The sequence below is a fragment of the Molossus molossus genome, unplaced genomic scaffold (genome assembly GCF_014108415.1).
Source record: "Molossus molossus isolate mMolMol1 unplaced genomic scaffold, mMolMol1.p scaffold_m16_p_1, whole genome shotgun sequence".
Lineage (NCBI taxonomy): Eukaryota > Metazoa > Chordata > Mammalia > Chiroptera > Molossidae > Molossus > Molossus molossus.
In genome coordinates, this window is record NW_023425344.1 from 187,255,713 (window position 1) to 187,277,855 (window position 22,143).

A 22,143-nucleotide genomic window follows, 5' to 3' on the forward strand; every position below is an offset into this window, starting at 1 on the left:
CAGCCTGGCAACAACCGCTGGTGTCTCCTGTTGTTTAACAGAAAGCACTCCCCCTCAGGTTATCTCCTCCTCCCCTTACTCTGTCCTCTCCCTCTCCAGGCTATTCTACCCATTATGGCCCACATGACCTTTTCCAGAACTGAAAATCTGATCCTATTTCTCAGAGCTTCAGAACCCTTTCATTCCTTCCCGTGGCATCTTCAGCTGAAGCTCGGTCTTCAACAAGCCCTAGGCTCTGCTCCTGGTCACCCAGCTTCCCTGTGCCCGTCCTCCCCGGGGTCTGCCCCGGGCTCACGTTGGCTTCCTTGCAGTCTAATCTCCACCGCCAGGCCATCTTCTCTGACTGACATGCTCTTCTCTCCCCTTCCCCATCATCTTCATCCTTCAGTTGTCAGTTTAAACCCCACTTTCTCAAGAGAGCCTTCCCTGACCTCCTCAGACCAAGCTGTCTCTCTGCTTTCCTAGCAGTCTGTACTTTACCTTTGAAACCCGCGTTGCAAGAGCCATCACTTCTGTTGCTTATGTTATTATTTTTCAATGTGTGGACTACCTCTAGACTGCATGTTCCATGAAGACAGGGATCCTGTCTGTTTTGTTCACGGCTGCAGCCCTTGCTCCTAGCACATGCCCGGCACATGCAATGACATCAGCAAGGCTTTCTGGATGAATGGATATGAGCACCATATTTCACTACCTGATGGCAGGAAGTCAAAGTGCTTTGTACCACCCAGATGGATCTGTCTTGAGAATGCCAGGATGGAATGTTTTTGCTTTTCCAAGGAAACTAGTGCCTTTACAGTTTGGGCCACATGCGCTGTGAGACCACCAGGAGGCAGCACATGAGGAGAGACACTGATGTTCCATCGTCTTACTGCGAAACATCAGTCCTTCTGTTGTTTCCGTCATTCAACCCCTTTCACGTGGTCCAAGAAGGACCAGTTTCATATTGGCTTTCACATAGTGCTACGATTCTTATAGGACATAGCATGAGACACCGAGTACGGGAAGCCCAGCCAGAAGACAACAGCTCTTTCTACCTGCTCCTCCTTTACAGCTTGTCTGTCTGTCAGCTTTACATGTCACCTTGTGCCACGTCACAATCTGTATATGGGGTGTCCTCAGGGAGGAGTGGGAGGGGTTGACAAGGCACCACATTTGTTTGCAGCATTTTACAACACATGACAGTCTCAATTTGCTTGGTTAAGTGGATTTATGAAATGTATTATCTAGTTTAAACTAAACTTACTTTCACAATGGATAAATGGCTAAAAGACCACTGCAAAGAAATAAAGGACTGAAGATTATTCTTCTTAGTACAAACTCCCCCTTAGCAGCATTAGAGCTTATAAGAGTCATCTAATTAGATCCAAAGCTTGGTCTACTTGAAGTTAAAATTAAGATTTGAAATGTGGGTTTATGTCCATTTTATTTATAAATAAATGCTTAAAATGTATATTGGGCCTTGAGATATTATTTAGTGGCAGTATTCAGCCAATGTAATTTGAAGGACATGTTTTAAAAATGTGTATTTATTTTAACTTTAATTTTTACTCTAACATTTTATTTTTGTGTGTTTTATACATCCATAATACATTAGCATATGTATCTATAACTTACACATGATTGAATTATTATTTAGGGGTGCCTTCTCATAAACATTTATTCAAAGTGGAATATGGTCAGAAGTGTTTGCAAGTGGTGTGCTTCTAAATCAACATGGACCTGACTTTGGATCCCCATTTTATCTCTTACTATGTATGTGACCTGAGCCATGTGACTTAGTGACCTCTCCAAATTGTGGGGTTGGGGAGTTTGAAGATGGACATTTTGTAATCTTGTATTAATGCACTTTCAACTTTGGGTTAATACATTTTCGAAAACCTGGCCCACCCAGGTGCATTGAATGCTTCATTTGCATGTGAATAAGGGTTTGTTATCTTTTGGCTTCAAAGTCTCTTCCTGTAAAAAGCAAGAGACAAAGCTAGGGTGTATGGTTTGCAGAAATGCCATCTCAAGGAAATAATTGACATAAATCCACTTGAAACCTGGGGGTACCAATCTGCACCAATCTGCCAATAAATGAGACTGCGTCCAAAGCTCTGGAGCATTTGCTCCCTTGCAAAGCTCCCCCTCACTCCAAGCAGCATGTGCTTGTAGTTTCATTGTGTTGCACCGATACTGGCAGGCCAAGAGATGGCACCAAGTGCCAGTTTTCATATTTGTAAAATGGGGGTTGCCTTGCTTAGAATATAGTTGTGAGGATTAATTAAAGAATGTGGCTGGGACACTCAATGAGCACACAGCCTGCCTCATAGCAGGCATTCATCAAATGGTTCCTATCAAGGCTCAGGTACAGACTTATTCACTGATGCCAGGCCCTGCACAAGGTGCTTAGCTCTTGCTGTAATACCCTCCCATCCCTTTCTTTGCCTAACTTCTATTTATCCTTTAAAATTCCACTCTGAACCCACCTCCTCCAGGAAGCCTTCCCTAAGGTCTTCCCTCCCCTAGCCTGGGTAGATGCCACTTTCTGACATACTGTAGGTATCTACAAATCCCCTGAGTCCTTCAGGAGAGACTAGAATCCACTTATCTGTGTATCTTCTGCATCTTCAGTGCCTGGTAGAAAGTAGATGCTCAAAAGAAAAATGTCAGCTGAATGAACAGATGGCTGAGTGTCTACCTGTGACCCCACCACGTTCTGAAGACCCTGCGCTGACCTTGAGCACAGGGAGCTGACTCATGTGCCCCCACAAAGCACTGACATGACTGACCATGTCATGTCTGCCATCCCACAAGACTGCACAAGAGTACCAGTGTCTATACCCAGTCTCTCCTGAAAACTACCATTCCTTTTTTTTTCCAATTATGCCATTAAATTTAAGTCAGCAATGTCTTCTTACGTTTTAAAAAAGGTATCTCACCCGGTGCCCACATTTAAAATCTCTCTAGGGTGAAGTGTATGGTTGCTGAGAGCTTTGCCACACACGCCAGCAGCACGCATGCCAAAGCCTTCTGTGTGGCATTGCTCTGGGAGCCAGCCAGCCAGCCCAAGAGATCTGTGGCAGGAAATAAATACGTGCACAGGGTGTATGCTGTAAGTACCGACGTCTGTAAGTGCAAGCCTTTAGGGTTAGTGGGAATGTAACGTCTCTTTGATTAAAAATATCAACATTTCCATTTTAACTTGAAGGTTGGGAAACATTATTCTATTTTGCTCATTGCTTTTTTTTCATAAGGGAACTTATTATTAAGGATAGGAATATTTTATACATCTGGCAATAAATACAATTAACCCCAACAACCAGAAGCCTGTTGCAGTATTTGTAATACACCAGAATTCAAGTTTAAGCTAATATTTGAATAAATCAGTGTCTTGGGAGGAAAAAGCCAAACCTTATTGAAAATATTTGTATAGGTGTCTCTCAGATGTTGATGTATGAATCTCTGGGGAAAGCCATAAAAATGTCCATTTACTATTCTGGCAAGTGCTATTAATCTGCTCACTGGTCAAGAATTTCAGATCACTTTTAAAACATATGCCCAAGTAGTCACAGGCAGGCTCCAACATAGGAACACCCAATTTTTGGGTGTCTGTGGATGGAAGGACACTGAGTTAGGGATGTCCTTCTTGCCACAACGGGAGGAACCATACTTGTTGTCGCCACTGGAGCAGGGTCTGACTACTTCTTTCCCCCGCGGTCTTAGTGGCTAAGGTCTGGGGAGGTGGCTGCCTTGCATTCTGGTTCCCACTGGAAGCAAGAAACCTGCTTTTTTAAAGAAACAGTGTTGTAGCTCAGTGCTGGACCCACAGGACAATAAACAGTCACTCAGTGCATTGATGAATAAATGAAGAATAGCAAATAAGGTAAAAAGAGGCCTTGGAGATAATTCCAAGTGAGCTTCAGCACAGGCAAAAACATGGCTGCACTGTGACAAGGCGCATGTGGTATGTTCCTGCCCATTAGCCCCTCAGGTTGGGGATTCCCAGAGTCAGGGAAAGGGGGGGAAGGGAGAAAGTATAACTCCTAGGGAGCATAGTTTTAAAAAGACATTTCCAGCCCTGGCCGGTTTGGCTCAGCGGTTAGAGCGCCCACCTGCGGTCCGGAGAGACCCGGGTTCGGTTCCCGCTAAGGGCATGTACCTCGGTTGCAGTTTGTCCCCGGCCCTGGTTGGTCGTGCGGGTGGCAGCCACTCGATGTGTCCCTTTCACATCGATGTTTCCCTCTCTCTCTCTCCCTCCCATTCTGTCTGTACAAAAAATGGAAAAATGTCCTCGGATGAGGATAAAAATAAATAAATAAATAAAAATAAAAAGACATTTCCATTGACCATTCACTTAATCTGTTTTAGTCATATTATTAAGAATTAGTTTACAATTTTTAAATAACTTTAAACAATGGTGTTCAATTGTATTTCTATCAAAAGAGGCCATGTTTTTAAAGAATTTTAAATACTGCGTTAGCTTACTACTCCTATTACTTTTGCAGGTCAGAGGAAGGTGGTAATCATAGCTGTACCCAAATAATAAATAACTTATGTTCCCCACTGTATAAAAATAATAAAATAGATTACATTGACATAATTCCGTAAGAAACACCAAAGTGTCCTTGGGAGTGACGACCTCCAACACGGCAGGTTCCTGCTCGCTGATTCAGCGTCCCTAAGAGTGGTTCTCCAACTCTACCCTCCTCTGCATTGTTTACACCGTCCAGTTACCTCCCCCTGGAAAGCTGCAAGACTTGCCTTCCCAAATAAATAAATAAATAAATACTTTCAACGATTTATAAGAATGAAAAGACTCCTGGCAGTATGCCTTTTTTTATGAGGCTGTTTCCAATCTGACAGTTGATTCCCTACACCTGTGTTGTGGAAAAGCCGTGCCCAGTGTCAATTATCACAAGCAGTAATAAGCCATTTACTGCCATGGCAAGTCTTGGGGGCGGTGGGGAGGTGGGCATAATCCAGACTCTCACATTTCAGATTTATTTTTGTTCCCTTTGCCAAGCACAAATAAAAGTTTTATCTTAATCCTAATGGATTTGACAAGCATCTATTTTCACATTAGCCTACTGTCTGATCCCCTTTGAAGTGGGAGTCCCAGGAGTCTGGAGCAGAGAAAGCACCTTTCTCGCAAGAGCTTTCGGGATGTCAAAGCGGTGAAAGACCCCATGAGGCAGGACGGTAGAGGTAGGGGGAGAGCACGAGACTTCCAAGGGCCCACACGTGGACCCCCCAGAACGCGGGGAGCCTGCAGCTTCGGTGCACGCGCTTAGTTGCATGCACCTGCCTTTCCCATGCAGTGTTTAAAGCAAGGTCCACACGTGACCGCAGGACCTCAGAGGAGTGAGGAGAGTGGCAGGCGGGGAAGGGCTGCTGACCTACCTACTGCCCTGCTCTGCTCCAGACAGTTCTCGTACACACTGCTGCACGCGGAGCTTCCGGGCTGCACAACAAACCGAGACACATTTACAAACTCAGCACACGTTCCTGAACTTCCAACAATACACGAAACACGAATAATACCCCAGCAGAACACAGCAGACACTTCACTTTCTGATACATGAAGTGTCCGATGGGTAAAAAACAAAACAAAAAAAACCCCAAGGAAACAGGTTTGGGGTGGGAGTGTAGACTCCTTTCAACAGTACATCGTTTTGGAGCTGCAGAGACTGGGGTGAGGGTCATCGAGGCCCATATCCTGAGAGCTACTGCTTCTGCTTGGGAGGTCACATTCCAGGACTCAATCCAAGTCTCAGCTTGGTGAAAGGGTGATTTCCAGGACACGTGTGTAAACGCTGCCCAGTTAGCAAACTCTATCTAACCGTGAAGCGGCAGACCGCAGCTCTGCTCTGCTGAGGTTTGTGCCAGGCTCACTTTCACACTTAAAAACCTCATGCTGTCTTCAGTAATGGAATGGGATCCACTGATGCCTTTGAGAAGGGGTGACTATGCTTTGAGAAGATTAATTAGGCAGTGTCTTGCAGGAGCGTTTGGAGGAAGGAAAGCAGAGACAAGAAAGGGGCTTTCAGAATCATCTGGGCAAGTGAGGACCAGAATTTAAAAAGATGCAATAGAGTGAAAAAGGTTGGGTATATTCAAAAGATATTTTCATGAAAGAATCCTAGGTCTCAAAGACTGAGTTGATATGTGGCTCATATGAGAAAAACAAAAGACTGTAGATTATTGGAAAAGTAGCAATGCCAATCTTTAACATGTGTCAGTCAGTAGAGGAATCTGGTTTGGAGTCCAGGAGAAAATGCTCAGTTCAATCTTGATATAAACAAGCAATGCAATGCTTGTGATGCAATAGCTGGAGAGGGAGGTAATGGCTGGAAACAGAGCTGGGGGAGTGTACACATAGGTGTCAGGCCACAGGAGAAATCAGCACCAAGGGCAGTGTACTGGAGAATGCCTTCATGGTGGTAAGGTAGGGGCTTGGGTTTCCAGGAGAAGGGATGCAAGAATACAAGATAGAAAAAAAAAATGATGCAACTTACTTTGAAATGCATCAAAAATAAGATGGAGGGATGGGTTAGGGATGTTTCATAGGATGACAGAGCAAATACAGTAAAATGTTAATTGTAGGATCTAGATGGTGAGTATATGAGTATTTACCATATAATTCTTTCAACTTTTCTGTATGTTTGAAAATATTTATAACAAAAATGGAAAAACATGACAAAAGAAAGAAAAACAGCAACTAGAGATGCAGGATCAGTATCACACAATGAAGGTGTTTCAGAAGCTAACAGAAGAGGTATAAAAAAAAGATGAGACAGCCAACAGGTATCAAATGCTAGAGACAAATTCAGAATGTTGAAGAAGGAGATAGATTTAGCAATTAAACCATTGGTAACCAAAAAAAACAAAAACATTGGTGACCACTGTAAAAGTAATTTCTATCAAGTTGTCCAGTGGAGTTCAGATCTTAGAAGTGTAGTATAGATGTGAACACAGAGGTGAAGACAGTTTGTTTCCAGAAGATTGTGGGTGAAAGAAAGATGAGGAGGTGGGACATTATTAGTTGGGTTGGAGGAGACCAAGTTTGTGTGCAGGCAAAAGGGAAAGACCGGTAGACGGAGAGAGAATAAAGATTGAGACAGAGCCCTGTCCGGTTTGGCTCAGCGGTGAGAGCGTAGGCCCATGGACAATGAATTGCGGGTTGGATTCCTGTCAGGGCCACATACCTCAGCCACATACCTGGCCGGGTCATGCGGGAGGCAACCAGTTGATGCGGCTCTATCATGTTGATGTTTCTGTCTGTTTCTCTCTCTCCCCCTCCCTCCCACTCTATCTGATGATTAGTAAAAAAATATCCTCAGGTGACGAATAGAAAAAAAAAAAAGACTGAGACAGTTTGGTGGGCAGAACAAGAGCACAGAGACGGCAGGAAGGGGTGGGATCGGAGCTCAGGGGAAGACTAGCTGTGGAGACAGTAACTAAGGAAGAGCAGCAGAGAACGCAGGAAGACTTGGAGGCGGGAAAAGGTGAAGCTGAGGACAACGTGTTGGGCTGCCCTAGGGTTCCCAGCGAAGTGAGATGTGAGATCAGCAGCTGAGGCTGCCGTTGGGGAATTGGGAGTAAAAATTATCTACTCCATCAGCGATTCACTCCCTGGCTCTGTACTGAGGAAGATGATACTTTCTCTAAAGTAGCAATTGGAAATCCTCAAATTCAACTCTCTAGTGATAAGGACAGAATTGCACTGCTAGTCCCAATAATAATAAAATATGACATACCAAATAGCACAACTTTTCACACCGTATGGGGCAGTAAGCCATTTGTTCTGCGGCTTGAACTTTGACCCGCACATCTGAAACACCACCCACAGGTGGCTGCTTTCCTGGTATTTCATTGTAATACTCATGATCTTCATTCTCTTCAGCATGGCCATCAATATGCACCTCCTCACTGTAAGGGAAAAAAGAATCCCCAAGAGGCTGGGCGGGAATTCAAATGCTGTAGGGGATGCAGAGGGATCAGAACCATGCAAATCATCCTGAAAAACTTTGCATTAATGGTATAAGTTTACAGATGTGCTTACACGATGTCAAACATCTGGATGGAAGCAACCAGATGGCTGAGTTGGAGTTGTTTAGATTTCTGGGAACCATTAAAGTGGGGTAAGCCAACCAAAATGCCAAGGGTGATGCTTTTGTCTCCCCTGCGCCCCCCCTCCCCCAGTAATTAAGAAAATATATACACATAAATATGAACTCCCTGAATGTAAGACATTTTCATCAATAGGATATAAAAATACACAGTCTTGCCCTGGCCAGTTTGGCTCAGCGGCTGGAGCATCGACCTGTGGACCAGAGAGTCCCAGGTTCAGTTCCCGCTAGGGGCACGTACCAAAAAAAGAAAAAAATATATACAAAATCTTCTGGGTACCTCCAGCCTACTTTTTACCATTTCATAAATACTTTGCTCAAGAAAATGTATATATTGGGCAGAGGGCCTGGCCCAGTTTATTAAACCAAAAAGAAAAAAAGTAAAAAGCTGTGGCCAGCTACCTTGTCTGCACAAGTCTGGAGGAGTAGATGGAACTCACAAAGAAATATTAGAACCATATGTGGCAAGAGGGCAGATATATATAAACATGCATTGTTGTTAAAATTGAAACAGGGCAAGAAAACAAAGGTACCTTTCTTCCAAGTTGGAATTAGTAAAAGTTTCTTATGAAAAAATAAATCAAGTCCTTTTGGATAGAACCAATTCCATTGACAACATGCACAGTTTTGTTGGGTTCGTTACATGTCAACAAAATGACAGCCCCAAGATGTAAGTGCTATGCTGGGAGAAATTCAACATTCAGGCCTTCTGGTAACCACCTCTCCTTCACTACTCTCAACCGCCTCTTAAAGGGCAAGCTCCAAACCCAATGTTTGTTGATACACCAAATGACAAATCAGGGGGAGAAATACATTTAAAAGTGCCTAAGAGTTCCGCTTCTCAGGTGTGAATTCTGCGAGCCAGGGGCTCATTGCATTCCACCGGCCTAAAGCATCGGGCTTTCGTTGCAGCCTTTCTGTGCCTTAGACAGAACAACCGGGTCCCTGGGTCACGGTGTATGTCACCCCTGCCACTGCTTAGCTGGAGCGCATCTGTTTACATTGCAAACCAACCAGCTAACAGGAATTCCTGCAACAGACATTTGACTTATTTTGTTCTTCACTCTTGATTTTTTTTTTTTTTTTACTGATATGCAAGGGCTTTGGGGGTTGAAACAAATCTAAGAAATTTGTTGATGTTTATTATTTTATGATGCTCTTAAGTAATTCATAGCTCTCCTTGTATAACATCAGAGAAACATGGCTGATCACATCTCACTTTTGGTGTCTCCTTTAGTTTTGTTACAAACCATGAGGAAATATCTGGACAAATATAAATAGAAGACAAATAGAAAATGTTACTATTAGTTTGTACTGGAACTGTGCCCATTTATAAGAAAAAGTAAGAAAAATTTACTAATTTCAGTAGTCAATTTTAAAATGCTATAATCATTTTAAAATTCAACAAAATATAGTAAGTCAAGTTACTACAGAACTCACGGCTGACCTTTCACAGGCAGCACCCAAGGAAGGATTTTGCAAATATTGTTTAAACCGGAGCTCAAAAGCCTGCCCTATGGTGTTTATGACATCTTGGGCCATTCCGTTGCGGCATTCCAGTATGTGACAGGCTGCAAAAGGACACACACAAAAAAATTACAACAAATTTTTGGTAAGAGAAGATTAGATAAAGTCAAAATACTTCCAGAATGTGAACTGGAAATTGAATAAAAGGGTGTGGGTTTACAAGCTCTCTTCAGTTCTGAAATGGCATACCAATATCTCATATTTCATATGCACCAAACAGAAGAAACACTCATGTTTTATATCTAAATATCTCAAAATACACATTTGGGTCTCAAGGCAGGTATTTTGGGCTCACATTTTCATAAAAGTAGGACAAGTTTGACTAATACTGCAGTTCAGTGTTAGTTCTAGATTTCAATACAGGAAATTCAGGACAGCAATCTGCAGGGAAGATGAGGTTTTCAGTCTTGTCCTTGCTACAGAAGACTGAAGAAAGCTAACTTTCCCAAACTCTCAGGAAGCACTATGAACTTCTAACAAAGAGAGAGGCTTTAGAACACCCCCTCCTCTAGCCATTCCTTCGCCCTGTCATTGCTGGCAGTGATGACATGGTAATTCCCGTCTCTGAAACCCTGCGAAAGAACTATTTCCAGTAAGCATCAAAATCAAGATTTTGTGAAGATATTACTAGAAGATGCTACAATTTTCAGTAGACACTTTCTCTGAGAAGCAGTTACTGAGAAGGGCTAGTTTTCACAAGCATATTAGAGAAGTCAGTTGTGAAGCAGGCAGCTGACAGAGTACCACAAATGAGCAAACCTGCAGCTGCATGTAAAAACAGGAGCTTATGTTCAGGGGCTAGAAATCACTCTCCCGACCATCAGGAATATCATTCTTGCTTCAGTTAGAAGTTGGTGTCATGCTCAGGACCTTGCAATATGAAGATTGCATTGAATTTGAGGTTTCATAAAGATGGCTTAGAAAGAGTCCTAAGGATGACTTCAAGATGGAGGCAATGGCCCAGATGCTATGGCTCAGTGGTTGAGTGTCAACCCATGCACCAAGAGGTTGTTGGTTCAATTCCCAGTCAGGGCACATGCCCAGGTTGTGGGCCCGATCCCCAGTGGGGGCATGCAGGAAGTGGCCAATTGAAGTTCTCTCTCATCAATGTTTCTATCTCTCTCTCCCTCTCCCTTCCTCTCTCTCTAAAATCAATAAAGAAAAAAAAATTTTTTTTAAAGATAGAGGCAATGTCCAGTGAGAAATGTTTTAAAATATGCATTGGTTTGTATAGCCTGAACAATTGAGGGATGAGGAAAAGCTTGACAGTGGTGAAATGTATGCAAGAATATGTAAAAGCTGTCAGCTATTCCCTGAGAATAGGAGAGGATTAGGTGCATGATGGGGGATCAGATTAGATACATTTCTGATTCTGATACTTTGAGGTTTTGGTCCTGTTACTGGGCTGATGCTACCAACAAAATGTTCTGCTTTACTTGGGATAACCTTGCTACTGCCATATTCCTTTTCTGAGAAGATTAAACAGTACTGCCTGTCTCCGTGAAAGCAACACCACTGGACAGAAAGGCTGCCAGGGAACACACACGTTTTGACAGTGTTATTGCTGCTACTCACACGCTGCTCTGTGAATATGATCTTGGTTCTTTTTGAAGTTGGTCACGGGTCAGAATGGGAACAGGTTTTACATCACGTACAAATATGCCCATTTCCCAGGGTTGGACACACCTCCAAAAGCTCAGATAAACAGCTAGTTTGGCCAAGAATTGCCCAATCTTTAGCTAATGAGAAGGAAGAAAGACAAGCATATGAAAAGCCCCAATTCCCAGAATTTGACTTTCCAGTAAGATGATAACCTTGCATGGAGGCCTGAGCTTTGCTCTCGTGTCTGGAATCAGATGCAGACCTGGGTTCTTTCCATTCCACTGGTAGCCAGAGAGACCCACAGTTCTACCCTTGGGCATCGGGTGCTATGGTAAGTAAAATTTAAAAGAAGCTTAGATTCATATTCTTCTGTCTTTTGCATTTGGTTTCCTAATGAGATAGTCATGAAAAATGAGACTATTCTTAGAGGATGACAGACTTTTCTCTACTGTTATATATTTGTTTTGAATAGACAAGGTTTTTTTGTTTTGTTTCAGTGTTTTGTTTTTGTTACTAGAAAACAAGAAATTGAAAAATGCAGCTTTTTATGTTAACCACCAGATGGTGCTGTGGGATCGAAGCATGGAGTCCACCACCCCTCAGGAGGAAACAGCCTGAAGAAGCAAGCCAGCTGTCAGTCCATACTTAACGTGAGCAGGGCAGTAGTGCATAAATTCTATAACCATAAACATAAATCTAAATAAATGGGTTAATCTAAATTGGCTTTACAGCCTTTCGTTTTTATTTAACTTCCTTCAGAAACTCAGAACCATGGCCTTCCTATATCCAGGTAGTCCAGGTAAACCGGGGCCTCCTAACAGACCAGATTCAGAGAAAATATTTAAACCTCCTGGACAGCTACACATTTGGAGTAAGAGGTAAAGAGATTTCCTCATTTGGGGCAATTACAGGAGCAGGCTGTATTAGTCACTAAGTAAACTCAAAACATTCTTACTGGAACTTACCTTTCCTACAGAAAAGGCCTTTTATAAAATGAGGAGCTCACTAAAGGGTCGTAGCCAAGATGGAAAAAAGTGGCAACTGCCCTGACTTGAATGCACTAATGCTAACCATGAGTCCAGCAAACAGGAGACAGTGGGGACATTCACACTATTAGCATGAGGCCTGGTCTCCTCTGCCCGGCTCCACTTCCTGTCAGCCATGTGCTCATCCCTGAGGTCTGCCTCCTGCCCTTACCAGTCCACGGACAGTGTGCTTCTGAGGTGACCAATGGCCTGTTAATTGCTGGACTGAATGGCATATTCCACCTTCATTCCCCTTATGCTTCTTTTCAGTGTGAGATATTCCAGAGTGTCTGCCCCCAGGGAAATGTACTCTTCCTCCTTCTTAGGTGCTACTCATCCCCTGGTTTTCTCCCCTCCCCTGACTACTCCTCTGCTCCCTGCACACTCAGCCCTCTTCTTCCTGGGTTCCTCCTCTGGTGACCTCACTCGCCCTTACGGCTAAGAACTGTGGTTTTACCAACCCTCACCACAGAGTCCTGGCCTCAGTCATTCTGCCTCTCTCCAATCGCGGTCTCTGCCTGCCTCTGCCCACCACCGTCACCCTCTCACCCCCAGGCTTCTCCTGTCCACTGAGCATTTTCTCCCGGGTGAACCAAACTCACTAGGTCATTTTCAAACATATTCTTTCTGTTTTCACTATCTTTTGCATTTATTCAAGAATTTAGAACACTTTTATAAATATAATAAATACCATTGTAGCAGTTTTAGATAAAAAGACACCAAGAAGAAATTAAAATTACATAAAGTCTCACTATTCAGAAATAACTACAGCTAACATTTTGGTATGTGCCTTTCCAATTTTTTTTCTATGTATATCTCTTCCAAAATATTACCTAGGATCATACTATACACATTGTCTCATAATCTGCTTTTTGCACTTAATGATATTGTGAATATTTTCCCATGTCATTATTTCCTCTTCTATAGCACTAGCTTTTTTCTTTTTAATCCTCACCTGAGGATATTTTTCCATTGATTTTTAGAGAGAGTGGAAGAAAGGGAGGAAGGGAGAGAGAGAAAAAAAAAAATCACTTCGATTAGTTGCTTCCCACATGACAACCACCGGGGCTGGGAATCAAACTTGCAACCCAGGTACGTACCCTTGACTGGAATTGAACCTGAGACCTTTTAGTCTATGGGCTGATGCTCTAACCACTGAGCCAAACCAGTCTGGGCTATAGCACTAGCTTTAATTGCTATAGAGGTAGTACAGTCGCCCTGGCCAGTTTGGCTCAGCGGTTAGAGCGTCGGCCTGCGGTCCGGAGAGACCCGGGTTCGGTTCCCGCTAAGGGCACGTACTTCGGTTGCAGTTTGTCCCTGGCCCTGGTTGGTCGTGCGGGTGGCAGCCACTCGATGTGTCCCTTCACATCGATGTTTCTCTCTCTCTCTCTCCCTTCTTCTCTCTCCCTCCCGCTCTATCTGTACAAAAAATGGAAAACTATCCTCGGGTGAGGATAAAAAAAAAAAAAAAAAAAAAGGAGAGGTAGTACAGTCTATGGATGCATTTAAATACTTTGCTATTCATGAATATTGAATTAATTTTATTTTTCTCATTACATAAATAATATATGACAATGATCTTTACTGCTTTATCTTTGTGCATGCCTTAATTATCTCCTTAGAAGTGAAACTGCTAGTTCAAAAGTATTTACTTTTTTATTTTTATTTTTTTAAATCCTCACCAGAGGATATTTTTCCATCTTCAGATAGAGTAGGAGGGGGAGGGGGGAAAGAGAGAGAGAGAAACATCGATGTTAGACAGACACATCAATTGGTTGCCTCCCACACAACCCCCACCAGGGTCATAACTGAGGTACATTCCCTTGACCGGAATTGAACCCACAATTTTTTGGTCCGGGGGCTGACGCTCTAACTGCTCAAACACTGAACCACACCGGTCTGGGTATTTACTTTTTGAAAGTTCTGATGCAAACTGTCTCATTGCTCTCCAAAACACCTGGATCTACACTCCTACTAGAGGTGTTCAGAAGTAAACCACATTTTACCTTTTATCAGTGTTTGGAAATTGAAGATGAAATATGATATCTAGTTATAATGTGCATCTTCGACGGCTAGTGAGGGTAAACTTGTCACATTTCTTACATGCGTCCTGGAGCCCTGTCATGTTCTCTAGCAGACGTGTGCTCAGGGTCTGGTGTCAGTCCCGGTGCTGACTGGCTGGGTGAGCTCAGGAAACCTACCTTATTTTTCTCAACTCCAGCATTTGCATTTGTGAAAAGGAATAATATTAATACCTACCCTCTAGGGTTGCTTTGAGGATGAAATGAGACAATGCAGACAAAATACTCCTGGCATATGAGAGCATGCAATAAATGGTAGCTTTTTTTTTTTTTGGCCCTATCTTTCTATGGAGTTTTTGTCTTTTTCCCATTTGTAAAAATCCCCATTCCTTTAATGGCAACACCACTCCAAATCACACAGGACAATGATAATGGCTACCATTCATTGCATACTTACTATAAGCCTGGAATTGAGATATTTGCACTGCAGTTTCTCATTAAATCTGTAGGAATATCTGATTTCTGTTTCTTCATCAACCCTCATTATCTAAACAGTTTCCAAGTTATATTAGTTTACAAAACTGTCCAAAAGGTCCCTTCCTCCCTCAAGGCAGTTTAGAACTAATGAGATGCCCTCTGAACTGGACTCTACAATTCCAGACTGCTTTTCTGCCCAAGATCACTCTTATAGATACAAACGCCAGAAAAATGATCATTTTACAATGGCAATAGAATGATAAAAGCCAGAATAATTTTTATAAAGCTCAGAATCTGCAATAGTTCCAAATGACCTTTGGCCCAGCATTCAAAACCCTCCACAATCTGTTTCTGGCCTATCTGTTCAGCCACGGCTCCCCTACTTCTCCCCCTTCCCTTCTCTGCCACCCCACCTTTACACACACACACACACACACATACATGCGCACTAAGGCTCTCGTTACATGGCCCTGTTCATTTCTCCCACAAATTCTGACAGCACCTCTATGTTCCAGGCACTCCTACAGGTTATGTTTCTCTCCCTCACTAAATAATGAGCCCATGATGGCCAGGAATTGTTTTTTGTTTGTTTTATTGGGTCTGGGGGTTGCACGATTATTGGCTCAGGTTCTTGTATATTAGTATGTAATTAATAATTGTGGACTTGAAAGCTGTGTCAGTACCTCTGGGCAGAAATGCAAGCCCAGAGGCTCAGGTAAGGGGGAAGGATTTAACCCTAGAGGGGTGTGCAAGCAGGGGTATGTAGAGAACAGAGGAGTTACTTTCAAAAGTTTCTATAAACAAGAGAAGGGACAAGGGGACAGGAAAAGGAGCACTAAGTGTTGGAGAGGTACCACCTTTCAATCCAAAAAAATTACCCTACGTTTTAAAGTCATCTATCTACTAGATTGCCTGTTTCCCTAAGAAGAACGATGAGATGAGGGAGAAAGGAAAACGATGCTTTCTGTGTATCGTGTCAGCTACCCCTCCCCACAGCACCAGCAAGCAGATGTTATCATTCCCACTTACAGAAACTGAGGTTCAGGGATGCGAAACAACTTGACTAAGGTCATATGGAGGGATGATGGAAGTATTAGGATTCCTACCCAGTCTGTCCCAGCATCTTTCTTATTTACTATATTGTTCTGAGGCTGAAGAAAGGAAAAACTGACACCTAGTTGGACTTTTTCTGTCTTCAAATCCCACCCATGAACTCCATCAACAGTTCTCATAAGTGCCTTTTCAGAACCCCCTTGCCAGGGTCCCTGTGAATCCTATTTGAGCAGCTCAGCTCTGACAAATTCCTCAAACTCCAACCTAGGAGCTTTCCAAGCGGATGGGCTACAACATCATTTTCTCTGCCTCTCTCATTTCATTAAAAAATCAAAAGGGATATTTGCAAGCATGTAGATCCTCTTGGGCCATTCCCCTCAGGAGACAGCATTAATCTTTTAATTTCTCACCACCACTTATGGAAGAGCAATGACATGCCCAGAGATATTCAGTGACTGATGGAAAAGTTACGACACATCTAGATTTCCTGATTTGTTCTTCCTTTCACCCTGTCCTTTTCAGCTTAAGATAAAAGACTTTGCTGTTCAGAGGCCTTCCTAAAAATAGCGTGCTGTTATTCCTCAGGGAAGGCAGGCTTAATGGAAAGATGCTGCTCCTTTCCAGGACCCTTTGTTGTGTTCCATTCCTACTCCCCCGTCTCCCCTTCCCCGGTTCCTGTCTCTCCTACCCACTCTTTGACCATTATCTGTTCTTCATTGTACCATTAAGAGTGAGTCCATTTCAGTGAAGTATTGCACAGCATTTGCCACCTGTTCCTTCCTCTTCGTCTTATCGGGGCCATGTTCTTTGGGCAAGCATTTACTGAGCATCTACTATGTGCCAGGTTCTGTGCCAGCAGCTGGGCCTCACAATTTCATTTCTGATCATCACAGCAGCTTCCTGCTGTTGGCTCTCCCTGCCTTAGGGTTTCTCTCTGAACCCACTACTGCATCCAGCTGCCAAATCAACCTTCCTGAAACTCTGCTCTGTAAATAGCATCTCCACTCTTTTGCCCAAAGGATTAAGTCCCTACTTATTAGCTCTCTCCTCTATGCTCTCTAGATGCCGGCTAGACCTTTGTTCTCCATACACAATCTTCATTCTACTATGTTCTATCATCTGCTCCCAGCAAGCCATATACATTTCCACCTCTGTGTCTTACAGCTCTTTGAATTTCCAAATTCCACTCCATACGTCTTAATAAATGTCTTGGGACAAACTCTATCCCTGGAATGGCAGAGGATGCTGCCTAACTAACAGGTTCTTGTTAAGGAGGAGAAGCATCCTAACACCATCCCTAAAAGGAGTCTGAAAGATCCCGTGTCAGAAGCAGTATGAACCATGTCTGTCTAGAGAAGTCCTAGGACCTAAGGAACTTCAGGCCCTTGAACCAAAGTGCCGCTAGGAGATGAGTTTCTTGGGCTGGATCCTGAGATGAGAAATCCAATCAACTCACTCTTCCATTCACTCAGCCATTCGACAAAACAGTGATTGGGTACCCCCATGTGCTAAGCGTTGTGGTGAGTGCTTAGGGGGAAAAATAATGAAAACGATAAACAGTTCTTGCCTTTGTGGAGCCTTTAGTAAAAAATACAGACATTAAACACATCAATAAGTGAGTAAATAAAATAATAAAAATGTGGCAGAAATGTTAATAAAAAGAGAAATAAAGTGTTAATGATGCAGCAGAGTGGAATATGCTAACTGGAGAGAGGAGGTGCTCACAGCCAAAGGTGTCTCTGAAGAAGAGACATTTAAATGGAAATCCAACAGATGAGAAGCCAAAATACTCAAAGTGACACGCCAAGCTCTTGAATAGCAAGTGCATAGGCTCCACACACACACACACACATTGAGGCCAACGCAGACCAATAACCTCACAAGTCTGGGTCTTATCTATTATTCATTTGTCCATTGAAGATGTCCAGCCCTTTCTCTGACAGCCAAAATAGCTTTTCTTTTTACTTAAAAAAAAAAAACAGATAACACTTTTGGTTTATGGGTCTCTCAAATGACTGGGATTTAAATCCCACCTATATATTTGTTTCTACTTTTCTCTGCTATTTATTTCCAACTCAAATTTACATAATATTTCTAGAACCCAATATAGCACTCTAGTGATCCTCATCACTCTGTATACTGAAAATAACAGTTTAGTACATTTTAAAGTTCTTAAGAAAACTCAGAAATTGCTTTCCATACCTCGTTGATTAACTGGATCTTTAGCTACGTAGGCAACATAGTCTGTGGTATCCTATAAAAAAGGGAAAACAGTTGCATTTAAAATGAACGGATTGCACTGTTGGAAGATAAGAGTACATTTAGGACAAGCTACTGAGGGAAGGACTTAAATATTAATGTTTCTTTTAAAGAGCAAAGGAAAGCCTCTTAGGAGGGAACATAAATACACCCTTGTATAATTTAGTACTTGTGGGGTCTACATTCGCTGCCCCTTGGGGAGAGAATCTGAAGACTAAAAATTTAGAGGCAGAGTGTGTCACTAAGAATAAAAGAGAATACAGGTAGAAAATATGTTAGAACATATATTCTTTAAAAAAATGGTTGGGGACTATGATTCCAGTGTTGAAAGTTGAAATACCAGGGGTTATGCAATCACGAAGGTATTACAAACTAGGATGTGGTGCCACAATTTCCCAGTTATCAAAACAGACACTGTGTACATCGGAAAATGAGTCGAAATGCTTTGGGTTCTGTGGTTGTTAGCTTGCTTGTGTACAGTACACATTGACTGAAGGAGCAATACAGCAGAAATATGGGCATTTATTTAATCAAGACAGTGAAGGAAAAAATCATTTTTGAAAAAGAGAACCCATTAAAACTTAAGGAGTTAAAAGAGAGAGAGAGATGTGTTGCTGACTTTGTAAAAACTCACAAACAAAAAGCTACTTGGTAATGCTGATTTTTATTGAAAACGGCAAGCTGATGAATGATAAGATTTGAATAATTAAAGATGCTTTTCGTTATCTCAGTTCTCAGGAAAAAAAGACACAGTGCCATTTGAAGATTAGAAGTATGACTCTCTCGGGGGAAGATGCAATCAGCTGGCAGGAAATAAAAGCCCGTGTTTGTAATACCCTCAAGGACAATCATTTAATAACCCACAATGAATCATGCAGGAAGCGGATCTTAGGATCAGCGTAACTTGTCTTGGGTTATTTTAAAAAATAACGCACACCTAAGTATATGTCTGTTATGCAGAAAAAGAAAGGTTTGAACTATCTTGTAAATACGTAAGTTCATCTCTCTAGGCTTTGTTTTATGTTAATTTAAAAGGAAAGCCAACTGCTAGGGGCTTGGCTGCTATTTTTAAAGTTAAAGAGGTGGTATGATGCTGACAGTGTTGTCTGGTATATTAGATGATGGGAAAGAGGTCGTGGGACCTCAGTTTCCTCATCTTCAAAAGAGTGCCCAACAGTCTTATAGTTCTAAAATTTTATAACTGTAAATATCTGGGAGAATTTGAAGAATGTTAAAAGTAAAGCACAAATAGCAGGGGAAACTATGAGAAAATATATGTAATCTGCTCATTTTCGTTCATGCATTTTGAAATGGGGAAAGTATATGTAGCTACAGAAGCATTACCAAGAACTGTCTTCAAGGCTGACAGAAGACAAGTGAACTGTTTTTGAGAGAAGAGAGTAAAGGTGAGGATAGGGAAAGGTCACAGAGTAAGAATACCCAGTGTTTTCTAAACTTTGGAGAAAATATGGTAGAAAGTAGGGCACTGCATCAGGCCATGGAAACTTGGCTTCCTACCCCTTGCACCCCGTTAGCTGTGAAGTTGTAAACTACCTCAGTGACATGTGTTAGCAACATTGCCCACAGTTATCTCCTATCACTCTGTCCCTGGCAGTTTACATGCATCATTTCACTCAATTCTCATGACAGTGTGAGACAAGGGTGGTCCTTCCCATTTTACAGAGGAGGACCCTGCAGCTCAGGGAGGAGGAACAGGTCATATCTACTTGACTCCAGAGCCTGGCATTCCACCCTCCTACTTCCCTAACCTGAGGGTAAAACCTCACTGGTAGGCCTCTAATGCCAGTGTTCCTGGTGGCTCCAGTTTTCATTTCAAATCAGCAGGCTGTTGCCCCAGCTACAGGGAGCACAGAAGTCCCATGAAATTCAGTAGATTAAAACCTTCCCACAGTGGCTACAAATTCTTTACTGTTTGTTTTTGGAAACGGCAATGCTTTGGTGGGTTGAAAGAACTACAGAACTAAAGGCCCATGAAGACACTCTAAAAATAACTAGGAGTCTGCAGAACGATGATAAGCATCATACAGCGCATGCTTACGATAAATGCTTATGGTAAATAAAAGGATTTGCATCCCAATCCTAAAAATGACAGCAACTCCTGAAACTCAAAAGGGGAAATGTAAGGCAACCAGCAACAATTAATTTTCACACTACACTTCTAGAACTCACTACTTCAAGTATCTGAAAAAAAGTATTGGAATTCCTTCATGGATGACCAGACTATAATGGGTAAGAAAGAGAAAATGGGGCTGCCCTTTTCAGCCTGGATTCAGTCAACTCTCTCTGCTCCCAAACACATCCCTTGGTGTCGCCTGAGGCCAGACTGCCAGGCCGGACAGATGGGACTTCAGAGTCAGCGCTGGGTGCCCACCGCAGCTGCTGAGTGGGCGGGCACTTTGCATGTCCCCTGTCTGCTAGTGAAACCACAATTAGCCATTTGTGAAATCTCTTGGGGAAAAGGTGGAGCTCTTAACATTTGATTTACTTTAAAATGGTGACACCATGGAACTAAACTATTTATTTGAAAATAACTATACCCAAAGCTGAAAGGTAAGGAAGTATCCATTGATAAAAGAAAACAGAAAGTGATTTAAAATCCTGTAAAAGTTGCTTTGATTCCATGTGCTTCAGGCAGTTCCGAAGGCAAGCTGTCTAGGTTTGACACGCTTACATACTTTGAGTCGCCGGTATCCAGCGAGAAAACAAGTAATTATTGAAATGATTTCAAGAATGGGCTGGTTTAAATAGCATAACTGTGTATTTTACACACAGAAAAGTTATGCCAACACCCAAGCAGAGGAACTTTCTTCATTCAACACATTAGATGACAGTAAAGGAAGCGATGAACAAGCAGAGAAACTTCAGGAGTTTATTTTCTTTTAAGATAGACTTATGTTTCCTTTAAATATTTAGCCTTTAGATTAAAATCAGTCAAAACTCTGTGGTGACACCAGCTGCCAGATTTGGTGTTTACGACCATTCCATACCTCTCTTGGGCTTCTTGGTTATGTGTCCTATCATTTATGACCCTAAATTTTATTCCTCAATTGGAAGAGAGGAACTAAATGTGGTGAAGAGAAAAAAAATCAACTGTGAAAGTAGATTTTATTGCCTCATTTCTGAAAGCTATACTCTTTAACAATAATGGAGAAAAGAAGGTAACCTACTGTCGGGAAGGATAGGTCTTTATATGTTCCCCATGCTTCCTTGGCGTTACTGATGTTCAGTCACTGTGAAAGTCACACCCTGCCCTCCTCTAGCCTTTAATATGTTTGCAGGTAGAAAAATGTCACAATGTCACACAGGAGCAAAGTCCTGCTTCTACTCCCTCAGTTTAAACAGAGGCCTTGTGGCCTCTTGGTAGAGAGAAACTGCAGTTCTTTCTCCCAACCTGAGCGTTATCACCGTAAGTTTCTACAAACCTGGCTGCTCAGTCTAGATCACACTTAGCTGCCATGTCTGGTGGACAGCCTTCCCTTCACGTGCCAGATCCAACTGAGTGGCAGCATCTGCCTGGAACTGTACGTGGAGAAGAGTTCTGAGAAAGGACTGGCAACACACGTGCGACATACTTGTTTCTCATGACTTTGACGTTATCTGCAAGAAGCTTCTCAGACTAGAGCTCCGTGGCTAATAACACAGTGGAGTATTATTAGCTCACTTATGAATCCAAATACTTCAAAAATCAATGACAGGATATATTTTGTCAAAAACAAATTTTTGATTACCTGCTACAAGTAGCTGTGCACAAATTCTAATAAGATACTTGGAAAGGACATGCAGTGGCAAATATGCTTTACATGGAAGTTGTTTTAACTCTTATATGAAAAGAACTCTTAAGAATCCATACTTACGGGATCCCCTCCAGAGGCAAATGAAATAGACTGCATGTGGTGATTTGCAATAATCTAGAAAACATAAACAAATTAAACATGTATGATGCTATAAATTAATTACTCCTAGTTACATACAATCTAACAGTGATGGACATACATTTGTTTTGGTTTTGCCTGAACAGCATCCATTTGAAAACCACTCCACTCA

At 42.3% G+C, this 22,143-nt stretch overlaps 1 protein-coding gene across 1 annotated transcript in view; it reads right to left on the bottom strand.

Annotated features, from left to right (window-relative positions):
* The window catches only part of SHC4 (SHC adaptor protein 4), a 115,534-nt gene that overhangs the window by 16,632 nt on the left and 76,759 nt on the right, over positions 1-22,143 (bottom strand). The window contains exons 5-9 of the mRNA XM_036263960.1: positions 21,954-22,007; positions 18,022-18,073; positions 9,562-9,685; positions 7,743-7,914; positions 5,386-5,446 (exon numbers count right to left, since the gene is read on the bottom strand). Coding sequence (XP_036119853.1) covers positions 5,386-5,446; positions 7,743-7,914; positions 9,562-9,685; positions 18,022-18,073; positions 21,954-22,007 — 463 coding nt within the window. The remainder of the gene's footprint in view (positions 1-5,385; positions 5,447-7,742; positions 7,915-9,561; positions 9,686-18,021; positions 18,074-21,953; positions 22,008-22,143) is intronic.